The sequence below is a fragment of the Bactrocera latifrons genome, unplaced genomic scaffold (assembly GCF_001853355.1).
Source record: "Bactrocera latifrons isolate USDA-ARS-PBARC rearing strain unplaced genomic scaffold, ASM185335v1 scaffold_108, whole genome shotgun sequence".
Classification (NCBI taxonomy): domain Eukaryota; kingdom Metazoa; phylum Arthropoda; class Insecta; order Diptera; family Tephritidae; genus Bactrocera; species Bactrocera latifrons.
In genome coordinates, this window is record NW_017534497.1 from 604399 (window position 1) to 617045 (window position 12647).

At 34.0% G+C, this 12647-nt stretch overlaps 1 protein-coding gene across 4 annotated transcripts in view; it reads left to right on the forward strand.

Annotated features, from left to right (window-relative positions):
- The window catches only part of LOC108971070 (WD repeat domain phosphoinositide-interacting protein 2), a 23119-nt gene extending 10668 nt beyond the window's left edge, over window positions 1-12451 (forward strand). For 3 of the 4 annotated variants that reach the window (XM_018936910.1, XM_018936895.1, XM_018936903.1), the window contains 4 exons: window positions 8796-9520; window positions 9586-9978; window positions 10423-10707; window positions 11665-12451. In XM_018936910.1, coding sequence (XP_018792455.1) covers window positions 8796-9520; window positions 9586-9978; window positions 10423-10707; window positions 11665-11768 — 1507 coding nt within the window. In that variant the 3' untranslated portion in view covers window positions 11769-12451. The remainder of the gene's footprint in view (window positions 1-8795; window positions 9521-9585; window positions 9979-10422; window positions 10708-11664) is intronic. The other variant, XM_018936918.1, reaches the window with a different exon arrangement.
- Window positions 12452-12647: the final 196 nt, after the last annotated feature.

The following is a 12647-nucleotide window of genomic DNA, read 5'->3' on the forward strand; positions in this document are numbered from 1 at the left end:
TTTTTTTTTTGTTAACTCACACGTTAAACACGTTTGACTTTGCCAGTTTTACAGGGTCAGTCGGTGCARATTCTAAATACAATATTAAACAGCTGGCTTATATAAACACATATGTACATATATGTATGCATACAATTACATACCTACATATATGTACATATGTATGTATGTAGTTTAAATATGGAAAACAAAACTAATACAGGGTTATTTGACACATAATATTGAATATGAAATAGATATGTAGGTAGACAGCTGTGCTTATGTGCATACATACGTACATATGTATGTACCGTGTTATCAAGTTCAAGTGCTGCGTTTTTTGGATGGTTTCAGCTTTTTAAAAAATATTCGTACGCTCTTAACTGGGAAGCTATCATCCACAGCAGGAAGTAATATTATATAATTATTTATATTCCACTATATACTATACATACTTGTACATAATTATATAATGGGGGTACTCAAATTTCTCTGGCCTTAATGTCTCATCTTCTTTGTTGTGCCAGTTGTACACTCATGCACAAAATAAATGTAGTAAACAAAAGTTTATTAAAATTTAAATTTAAATAAATTATTGAATTAATGTTATAAAATTTTTTAGAATATTGACTTGTATATGAAAATTTTTAATAAATCGCTTAGCTTAAAATTTTGAGAACTATTTTGGGTAAGTAAATCTGCCTTTCGATAGAGTTCCTTTGCGTTACCATGAAGAAGTTCGAATAGTAATTGCCCGTCTGAAGAACAACAAAGTGGCGTGGCCGATAGATGGTCTTCCGAGCTATTCAAATACAGCGGCGAAGGACTAATAAGGAGCATTCATTAGCTTGTTTGTAGAATATGGTCTGATGAAAGCGTASCCGGCGATTGGAACTGCTTTGCCCAATCCACAAAAAGGGAGACCCCACAATCTGCGCCAACTACCGTGGGATAAGTCGCCTAAACATCGCGTATAAGGTTCTATCGAGCGTATTGTGTGAAGGCTGTCTCTTATACACATCTAGATGTGTATAAGAGACAGAACTACCGTGGGATAAGTCGCCTAAACATCGCGTATAAGGTTCTATCGAGCGTATTGTGTGAAAAATTAAAGCCCACCGTCGAAAAACTGATTGGACTTTATCAGTGTGGCTTTAGATCTGGAAAATCCACAATCGACCAGATATTCACCATACACAAAATCTTAGAAAAGCTGCTTTTGACAGCACGAAAAAGAGCTGCCCTTCCTCCTGTCATCAATTCAAACAGTCGTCGCACTCGCGATTAAACTCCCACGTCACTGTTGGCAGTCATAACTTCAAAGTCGTAACCATCTGTCAGTTAAATTCTGGTTAAAAAAAGGGTCTWTACAGAAAGAAAGACTTTTAGTTAAGTTAACCAAAACTTAACTGACATATGTATGTATGTATGTTTGCTAACCAGTCATTGAGAAAATGGTCCTTATTAGGCTATATGGCTGTTAGAGTGGAATTCATATTTTTTACAAAAAATCGATTCGTTATATTATTTAYTTAATTTTACTGTTATACTTTAAATAAATATTTCTATAGCCTGTATTTTCCTATATTATTTGAGTTACGATGTTCGAAATTGACTACATTTGTTTACATTCTTACAAKAAATTTATCACTATCACAAAATTGTTTAGATGTCCTATTTTTGTTTTGCCCTTAACTGTATCTGTTCCATATTCATATGCAAATAATTCACTGTGCTCGYTCTACTTTATTGTTTGTTTACAATTTCGCTCACGTTTTGTTCACGATTTGATATACATATGTATATAGGTGATGACATCCACAAATACAGAGGTACATATGAATATACATAGATACTTATATACATATGTCCATGCATACTAGGCATGAGTATAGATAAGTATGTAGTTATGTATTCTAAGAAACGCGSCTTCAATGTTATTGCAATGAATTATTTTATTCTAAATTGGTTTAGCTAATTACTTGCATTCACGCTATGTGCATTTAATTATGGCTACCTTTGTGTGTATTATATATGAATGTACCTATACATATATGTAAGTATGTATGTACATATGTACATTTGTCAAAGGAAGTTGTTTATATAAATACATACGAGTATAGGCAAATAGCAAATATTCACATAGTAYAATTAGGTCAATCAATTTTAGATTAGCAGCGAAACACATGTATATGTATATAAGTATACCCATTACATATGTATGTAGTAAGCTCAAACATTTGTAAATTTAGCACAGTTTACTTCGGAACGAACCATGTCTATCTTCGCTGATGAAAATTATCTCATATACAGTAGCTCACAAAAATAGACGGCCTAGTAAAAAATTCCATTATAAAGTGTGTTCCATTTCGGGGTTCCCTAGCTTTTTAAATAAAAAACACAGCAACTTCTTATTTAATGTTTTTTATCATTCGAAAGAATATTCTTTGGCTTTTATTTTTTGAAGATTTTCTATTTCAAATGTTGGCAGCGGTTACGTCTCATATGGTCCATCCGTKGAGTCCAATTTTCGGAGACTCGTTTAATCATTTCGATTGGTCCAGGGCTTGAATCGAAGCGACTGCAGATTGTAAACTTTAAATATTACCGCAAGAAAAAGACTAACGATGTGATATCACACGATCTTGATGGTCAGGTCTTCTTACCGCCATATTGAAACCAAATCGGTTATCATGGTGCGATAACGGTATTTTGTCATTTGTGAAGAAATATTGACCGATGATTCCAATGGCCCACACACCACTCCAAACTGTTTTTTTTTTTTTACATACCCATTGAGCCAGAAATAGGCTTCAGCTTTTGCACAAGCTGTATTTTATATGTTTCAGTTTAAGATCTTCACGTAAAATACGCAATGTCGTTCCATACATCAGTCCGAGTTGCTGCTAATCAATTCTCTATTGCCTTCGTGTACACTCTCAGCTACGACTGTTTCTATTTATTCCAATTTCGTCACTGTGTGTTGGACGTGGTCTRTACGGTCGAATATTATCCAGTACTGAAGCTGGGTCTCAAGATGGGAGATAGTATTGAAAATAGTTGACCGATTATGTTRKACCATAAGTTGAGCAAGCCGTGCGAAAGACATTCTTTACATTAAGTGAACTTTTATAATAAAATTTAACAATTTGTAAACCTTGTTCAGTCGTAAGTCTTTCCATGATGAAATGTCAAACCATACTGGATAAAAATGACATGATAGCTTGACACCACTTACGCATGATATGTCAAAAAAATGCTATTGAAAAAGGGAAAGGAAATCACCTGTCACAGCGACAATTTTTTTCTTTGGCACTAGTCCTTTGTTTATTTTCTTTTCTAGAGAAGTTGTTCCTAAAACCTAAAGTTGTAGTTATAAAATATCTTTGGACTTCGCGCATCCACTTTTGTAACTTTTTTAACTATTAAGAAAATCGGGTAATCAATCTGGAATTAATTTTTTTACTTTAAGAGGACTGTAGCCACATGTTTTTAAATTAAAGAGAGGAGTAGAGTATATTTTTGTAAAACCAATGCCCTTATTTATGCAAAATTTATTTTTAAAAACCGATGGCACATTATAGATTGACATTTGAAGAAAATTTTATTAAAATTGAAATGGTTGAATGAAGATTTTCCAAACTTTACAATTTGCAATAATTTCGTCTTTTCAAGAAAACAGAAATTCCTAATTTCATCACGAACCAAGTATGTACATAGCCCTACCTTCCTGCCTACCTGAATGCTATAGCTCAATATGGCACTGTAGGTACATTCATACGCACAAACATACCTACATATGCTTTTGTTCCGCTCAGCTGTTGTGCGTCAGCCACCACTAAATTTAATGAAGCGTTAGTAAAATGATTGTGTGTAGTTCGCTTTATGGTTGATTTTCTCATAGGTTTTGTTGTTGTTTGATTTATTCATATAGAACCTCTTTCGTTTATAAACGTTTTGTATATTTTCTTGCTTTTAGAACGCTTGYYTTAATTCTCAACCACTTTATCACTAGTTCATGTTAAGAATTTGCCGTTTGGTGTGAAAAAGTTAAGACTATACTTCACAGGATCATTTCTGTAGTCAGTCTTCATTTACTTTCTTTGCAAATCGAAAGTATTAGCACCCGCGATGAGGAGGTATATCGTTTTATCTGACAGCGTGAGGTTTATGAACTTCATCACTAATTTTGTCTTATGACATATTTGAGATGATGTTTCTTCGATGATCGCTCGGTTTTAACGGATAAAACGACTTCTGAGTGGTCTAAACAAATTTTAAATTAATAAATTCAAAAGTATTAAGTTGAAATTTAGGCAAGCATAAATTTGGTGTGGCATAACATGGCAATGTTGATAATTTACTTTTAGGAATCTCTATTAAAAGAAACAGCTCTTTTAGTCGGCATGRTGCATCCAGATGTCAACATCAGTGCATTGCGAAAAGTATCACTTTTTCCGAAGGCAGTAAAAAATTTATTTTATTAAAAACGTTTGAAACTTGTGAATAACTTAAATTTATTTTGAAATAATACCATATAAACTATGCTAAATAAATAAACTTGAGTTTAACAGTTTATAATAAGGGATTGAAACATACCTTCGGATTCTGCTATAGCATTATTAACCCTTATAATAATATCAGTGGTTTTTCTAAAAGCTATTGCCAAACAATTATCAAACCATTGAGAATAGCAAACTTTTGTATGTCCATTTGTTATGAAATAATCATTGCAAAATGTCGTCGACCAGAGATATAGGTTCGAAGTATTGAAAGAATCACATGTTTGAGCTCCGTTTAGAAGATTTATGATGACAATATTTTATGTACAGAAACGAATTAGTAGAAAATCTACAATTTTGAACAAATGAATGGTCAAGTATTCAGGWCCGGTCAGTTCCGTTCCGAAAACCATCCAAATCCTATTTTAAAAGWCCAATCCAAATCGGATCAAAACTATTCAAGTCCACAGATATCGTATACATTCATATGTGTATAAAAGTTCTTGTTACAAATTACAGTCAATCTGTGAGATACATATGTATGTATGTATATTAGTATATATTATAGAAATTTGCCAAGAAACTTCTTTTTTAAATAATAGTATGCCCGTATGTCAAAAGTGGATTGAGTAGGATCAATAATTCCCTTGTATCTAAAAYAATATACAGATTTGCAATTTTGATGCAAGTTGCAAGAATATAAAATGTTCGGTGGCCAACAATGACCAATTTTTTTAATTAAAGATTTAGTTTTAATCTTGTGGAGGGACTTAAAAATTTAAAATTATTTTTAAATACAAAAAAGGAAGTAAATTAAATTCATATATGTATCAAGTTTCAAATGATGCATTATTTAGAACCCTGTACAGGGTATTTAAGATTTTTAAAATTACTAAGGAAATTTTAACAGAATTCGTACGTAATTTGTTCGATTTTTTTAAAACTAGAGATGATCTCCATATACATACATATGTACTAAAAAAGGGAATGAAATAGTATGACACATTTAAATTCTCCTCGTACATTATTCATACTACTACTACATATGTAAATAGTAGAGCTGCGTCTATACGATCCTTGGGTCATTGGTTCGAAACCTGTGACATACTTATTATATTATTATTTTTTTCAATGCTTTTAATTTTTTTTTTTTTAATTATAAAATCTTTATTTTAGAATCTCCAATATACACATTAATAATTTAATTTAAACATTTATGAACACATTGTCGCTATTAAATAAATGTAAACATATGTATGTACATATGTAAGTACATTCATGTTTATGCATGTTTCCAACTTTTTAACCTCAAACGTGCAAATTATATTTTATTTATGCATGTTTCCAACTTTATCCAAATTTTAACCATAAACGCGCAAATTATATTTGCAGTTGAAGCATTTCAATGAACACCACGTAAACGTTTTATTAATCAGCTGAAGCAAACAAAATGCGAAAAATTCTTACCCACATTCACAGAGACATATACATATGTACATATATTTTATATATGGTATTCTCTCTTTAAATTGTTGTTGCTTGTTTGTTGCCAAGTGCCAGAAATAAACCAAAGCAGTCACCAAATAACCAACCACCGAACTTACCTACCTACCTGCTCACCGCTTGTCTGTCGCTTTACTTATCTGCTTTTTATTCCATGCATGGCATGTTTTGTTACGCACACCGTACTGACTTGCAATTCTCATATGGTTAATAAATATGTGCAATGAAGTAGTTTTTTGTTGGCGTTAGTAAGTTAGCTTTGCGCAGAGGCGATATCGTAACCAATGAGGTTCTACCGAGGTGCGATTATTGCTAGTTGAAAACTTTAACCAATACCCCGCCGTGGAGGACGTGAAATACCGTCCGCCAAGGCAATTTTTGGAAGCCCGAGAGGGCTTGTTAATTAATAAATCCCACATAATTTTAAGTGTAGTTTATTATTTATTTTGTGTTTGTTGGTAATTATATTATTTTACATTAGCGCTTGAATTTTGTTGTATACTGAGAATAGTAGGCAATAGTTGTGCGATATATATTTGAGCGGCGAATAAAATAGCTGGACAGTTTGAGGATCATCGTTCATCATAATTTAGTCCATTGAGTTATAAAATTCATAAAAAATAAGAAATTTTCCCAAATATAATCAAACTTTAACTGTTAATATCTTTTAAACCGGTTGGGTTTACGAAAAAATCGTACTGACCTTTGTTGTAGAGCATTCAATTTCCTACAAAATCTAAGGAACAAGCTATTTTTTCAAGTAGTTGAAAGSGAGATATAAAACTTTCTATATGATAATAAGAAAAAATAGAAAATTGTAAGTAGGAACGACCTTTCCGTTACAATTAAGAACTCATTCTTGGAGAGGTTTCCTTAGAAGTGTCTAGGAAACCATTTTTCAGAGTACCAAACGAAAAAAAAAATTTTTTGGTTTTGAATCAACCTAATACATATACAGTGTCTCACAGCCAAATGATGCAGCACTGATATGTAGTAGCACTTGACAAAAAAACAATTTCATCTGAAAAAAATTAAAAATTTACCTATTTTGTTATTTGATATAAGCATGTATTTTCTTGTAAAACACAAAATCAACTCAAATTTAAATTTTTTCGGAAACGGTTAGCAAAAATTCACACACTTACAGAAAATCAAGCTCACAGCGAAAGTGATGCACTGAAGTTTACCGTTAGTGGCGACGGCTTGGCGGGAATTTCCGAATGTCAGCTATTATGTAACGATAAAATAACTGAATTAGAAACAATATTTGATAGTTTTGCATTCAAGTGTCGACATTTACACAGTGCAGATCAAAATGGGTTGTCAAACAACAGTTGAARTGCGYGAATTAGTTTTAAAACATTATAAAGATGGCAAAAGCCAACGAAAAATCGCAGAAGCAGTGAAATTSAGCCACGGAACTGTTCAATATATCATTGAACGCTACATTCGTGAAAATYGTGTAGAAAATAAAACTAAAAAGGCCCATAATAAAATTTTTAATGAAGTYGATTCTCGTTGGATAGTTCGGAAAATACGGGAAAACCCTCATTTAAGTGCTCCAGCATTGACAAATGATGTGRAAAAATATCTCGGAAAGAAGTGCCACCCGGAAACCGTGCGAAGAATCCTTAGGGAAGCCGACTTCAATGGACGCACAGCTCGTAATAAGCCATATAACAGCGCAAAAAATCGAAGKKCACGACTAAAATTTGCTAAAGAGCATTTATGTAAGGATGAAAGCTTATGGACTAGCSTAATTTTTGCAGATGAAAGTAAATTCAAACYTTTTCGATCAGACGGTAAGAGCTACGTATGGAGAAAGCCAAATATAGAGCTTCATCCACAGAATTTGCGGAGCACTGTAAAACACGCTGGAGGGCATGTAATGGTGTGGGGTTGCATCTCCTCTGCTGGTGTTCGAAATTTGGCTTTCATTGATAGTGCTATGGATAAAACTATGTATGTACATATTTGAATATCTTGAAAGCAAATTTGTTACAAAGTGCCTCAAAATTAAATATTAGAGAAGGTTTTCAATTCTACCAGGACAACGATCCAAAGCATAAATAAGCAAGTTGGCTTATTTGGAACTGCCCACATGTGGTACAACCGCCAGCACAATCTCCAGATTTAAATGCTATTGAGAATCTGTTTTCAGTTTTGGAGCGAGTGATTCGAAAATATGAAATTCGAATTCAGGCTGATCTGAAAACTGCTTTGGAAGCTGAATGGAACAAAATATCCAAAAACTACACAAACAAATTGGTAGAATCGATGCCTAGGCGCATGAAAGCTGTCATAGATAACAAAGGTTATCCTACGAAGTATTGATCAACCGAAAATTTAAGTTTTGTTTAAAAAAATCGATTTATTTATTTATGTATTTGCTTATTTAGATATTGCATCATTTTCGCTGTGAGGTAAAATTTAAGGCTGAATTCGTTTTTTTGTTTTTATTAAATGAAATAAGAGTAAAATGTGAGTTTTAAAAATAATATTTAAAGAAATACATCTGCCACTAATAATTGGCACTCATAAACAAACAAGTTTTGGCTTTTTATTTTTTATTAAGCATGCTTTAAAATTTTGCATCATTTTGGCTGTGGTTCACTGTACCTCCTTCTCCCATCCCTCATATACTAAAAATAATGAGGTATTTATTTTTTTGTGGATGAAACCTAAAAAAAAGTTTTCTGCTAGAAGATACTGCCTGTATAGTGACCTACAGTCGAAAAAAAACGAGCAATTACCAAAAAAAAAAAAAAAAAACAGTTGTTTTAATCTCTATATTTTCTTTTGCTCTTTCAGTTCGATTTCCGTTTTGGATGGTAGCGATGGTTTTCGTATCTTCTCCATTAGTAGCTGTGACAAGGTTGAGGAGATTTTCACCAGYGATGCCGAGCATATTATTTTAATGGAACGTCTCTTCAACACCTCACTAGTGGTGATGGTCACTGCCGAGAAGCCTCATTGCTTGCAAATGCTGCACTTCAAGAAGAATCAGAAAATCTGCAATTGTGTCTACCCCACAAATATACTGAGCATACGTATGAATCGTACGCGTTTGATTGCTTGCCTGGAGGAGAGCATACACATACACGATATACGCGACATGAAGCAATTGTACTCCATTGAGAATATAGCGCCCAATGAATTGGGCCTCTGCTCRCTGTCGCTCAACTCGCATTTGGCCTTTCCCATTAGCAGCACCAGCGGTGACTTGCGTCTGTATAACGCCTCCAAACTGAAACCGGGCATTGTTATACATGCGCACGAAAGCCGTTTATCGGCATTGAATTTTTCGCCGAGCGGTCAGCTATTAGCGACCGCCTCCGAGCGTGGTACTGTGATACGTGTGTTCTGTGTGAAGACTGGTCAGCGCGTGCAGGAATTCCGACGCGGCGTAAAGCGTTGTGTACGCATAGCTTCGTTGGTRTTTTCGGTTAATTCAAAATTTCTCTGTGTCACATCTAATACGGAGACAGTGCACATATTCAAAATCGACGAAAAGGCTGTGATGATGCCACTAGAGGGTGAGTAATCACATAAAATRCAACTAATTGGAAATCCACTCATAAAGTGTATTTATTACTTAYAGCTGAAGCCTTGAAGGCGGCTAACGCTGCTGCTGACAAGCAACCGGAAAAATCATCGTCATCGTCGGCGAATGCCGAGGCCAGTGGTTCGGATGTGGTCTCATCATCGCCGAATAGCGGCTGGTCCGATTATCTGTCGAAGGCGGTGTCCTCGTACCTTTTGCCAACACAAGTGAGCGATGTGCTTGCGCAGGATCGCGCCTTTGCCACAGCTGTGTTGGCTCAACCCGGCATGCGGCACATTTGTGGCTTGACGTACGTACAAAAGGATCTGAAAGTGTTGATCGCTAGCCAGGAAGGMTTTCTCTACATTCATGAGTTCGACGCGGAACAGGGAGGCRCATGCAAACTGCAGGCTGTCCATGATTTGCGCGGTGCACTCGACGGTGTCGTTGGTGAGTGAATGACTTATTTTCTAGTTTTTAAGTGGTTATAACCACTTGTGAATTTCAAAAAATCGATTTTATACTCTGAATAGGGTATATTAAACTTGTTACGACAAAATTAGCCGTCGGAGACCCTATAAAAACTATTTATAAAGAATCAGCATGACTGTTAGTCCGTCTAGCCGCCTGTCTGTATAGGCCAACTCGCCACTCAGATACCATACAAACTGGCCGGTCAATCTCACGTCCTTATATATCTTCAGGAAATTTTGCGTAGATTATTATGCAAAGCAGCGCTACGATCTCTAAATATATCGTTCACATAGAAAAACTATTTCGAATTATATTCTAGGATTATTTTAATTTATGTGTTTTTAAAAACAGTATTTAATTACTTATATATATATTTAATATTATTATTATTTATTTTTCTTAAATTATTTACACTTATAGAACTAAGCCTCTCTGAAAGCAGCGACAAAATGTCACCTGGCTCATCTAATAAGGAGGCTAGAGGTAACGACAATGTACCGACCATAAATGTGACCGGCGGTAAGGCTACACAAACTGATAGCACGCCAAAATCTAGCAAACCAACAACAAGTACAAATGCCAGCAGCGGTGCGAAAAGTAAAAAGAGTACCGTTGCGCGCTGTATCATAGAAAATCCAGATCCAGTGCCGGACAATTCGTATGCCGGCATACTAAAGGGCCACCAAAAGGCTGATCCACTAACAGGTATTAACTATTTGATGGTGTCATTAATATATAAACATATACATATTCATATAWTTGTGTATGTATATGTACATATGTTACTATGAGCAAAAAATAGTGAGACTTTGTTCATAATTTTAAGTAAACCCTATGGAGCCCAATACACTTGTGTCAACTTTTTTTTTCCAATTCTCAGTTGTTAAAGCTATTTCCGGGATAGCCTCTGTTTTTTCGAAAAATTTTGTGATTTTGGAACCAATTGTGCTTTCATTTTTCTTAGGCCCAAATGATCTTTTAAAATGGTTTTCACTGTTCCTTCCGATATTCCAACGATGACAGTAAGATCTCTGACTATTAATCGTCGATACTCAAGCATCAATTTTTTTATATTATTGTTTATCATCAGCTGATATTGATAGCCGTCCTGGGCGTGGTTCGTCGTCCACGCGTGCTCCACCGCTTTTAATAATTTGTATCAGTCAAAAAAACTCGCTTGATTGTCACCAACAGTTATCACTGAAAGTCTCTGACAGCTTTCAGAAGATTTAGAATTAAAAATTTGATTCCGAACAGAAAATTAGGGGAACTTCTTGCTGAATAATTTCATTCATGATAAAAATCGTTTTAGCGTACACTAAATCAGAGAACGTAAAACAAAGCATTCTTTTATGTCCTCTGACTAAATACTAATAATTATTTCAATGTCACTTTTGACACAGATGTCACTGACATTTCATACAACCTGAAGAAAGATGTTGCCACCAATGGGGTTTCGCGCGAAATTTTAATTTAAAATTCTTACTATTTTTTGCCCACATTCCATTTGTATATTAATCTACTTTGGCGCTTAATTTTTCCTCATCTCCTCTCAACACAAAATTACTAAATTATTTTCCTTTCCATATAAATTTGCTATCAAATTCTCTGCAATGGCAATGAATTTGACAACGCCCGACACTTCTTCATCTTCATTTTCAGCAGACTCTGCCAAGTACCGTAAGCTCTGTGATGCCATTGATACGCCGAGCAAACTCTTTGATGAGCGCCAATTTCCGCCAGTGGCGATTGCGGCCCGCGACTGACCAACGAAACGCGTGCGAAACGAGGAGAAGAATYTTCACGCCGTTGTTGAAAGCTTAAATTTGAATTGAATGTACAAAATTTAATTGCAAATGCAGTTTTTAATTGTATGTGCGGCTATCGCAAAGGCACAGCTGCAACAAAAACAAAAAATTTGTAATAATAAATTAACAATTAAATTAGCAAAATATAAAGCGTACCAATTAGCCGATAATTATTGTTTAAAAACAAATGTCTTACATTTTAATGCAAAAAAAAATCAAGAAAATAAAAAAGAAAATTATACTTACACGCCTAATTGTTAGCGCATACGCAGATGCAAAGTATTAATATTAGTTGTAGCATTTTAATTCACATACATATGTACATTTATGTAGCATAAAAGCAAACGATATTTGTTAGCCAATTAAGCTTACTAAGCATTTACTTATACACACACTATACATATATATATTATATATACATACATATATACAATTTAAATAATGTACTAAACTATAGCCGACATGTGACTAAATCTTACGATTTTATGCTTTACGCTCTCTTTTATTTTAAATTTGTTTATTTGTYTGTTTTGTGAGGCCCACAAATAGGCGCCTACGAAATCTTAGTATTTAAAGTTCAACTTTTTTTTTATATACACGATATGTTACTATGCTATACGTTACTATGCTATCTCAAAATACTCTCGATAAATATTGGTTTTATGTAATTCTAAATTTTTTACACAAAAAAAGAAATTAAAAATGTGATTTTAATATTTTTTGCAAAATAATTTCAATGCTGGTAGTAATATTACTTAATTATTAAATATTTGGGAAGAGCAAATTTGGCCTTCTCGTTTCTTTTTTTAGTCTTATGATTTATTTTTTATATTCTTA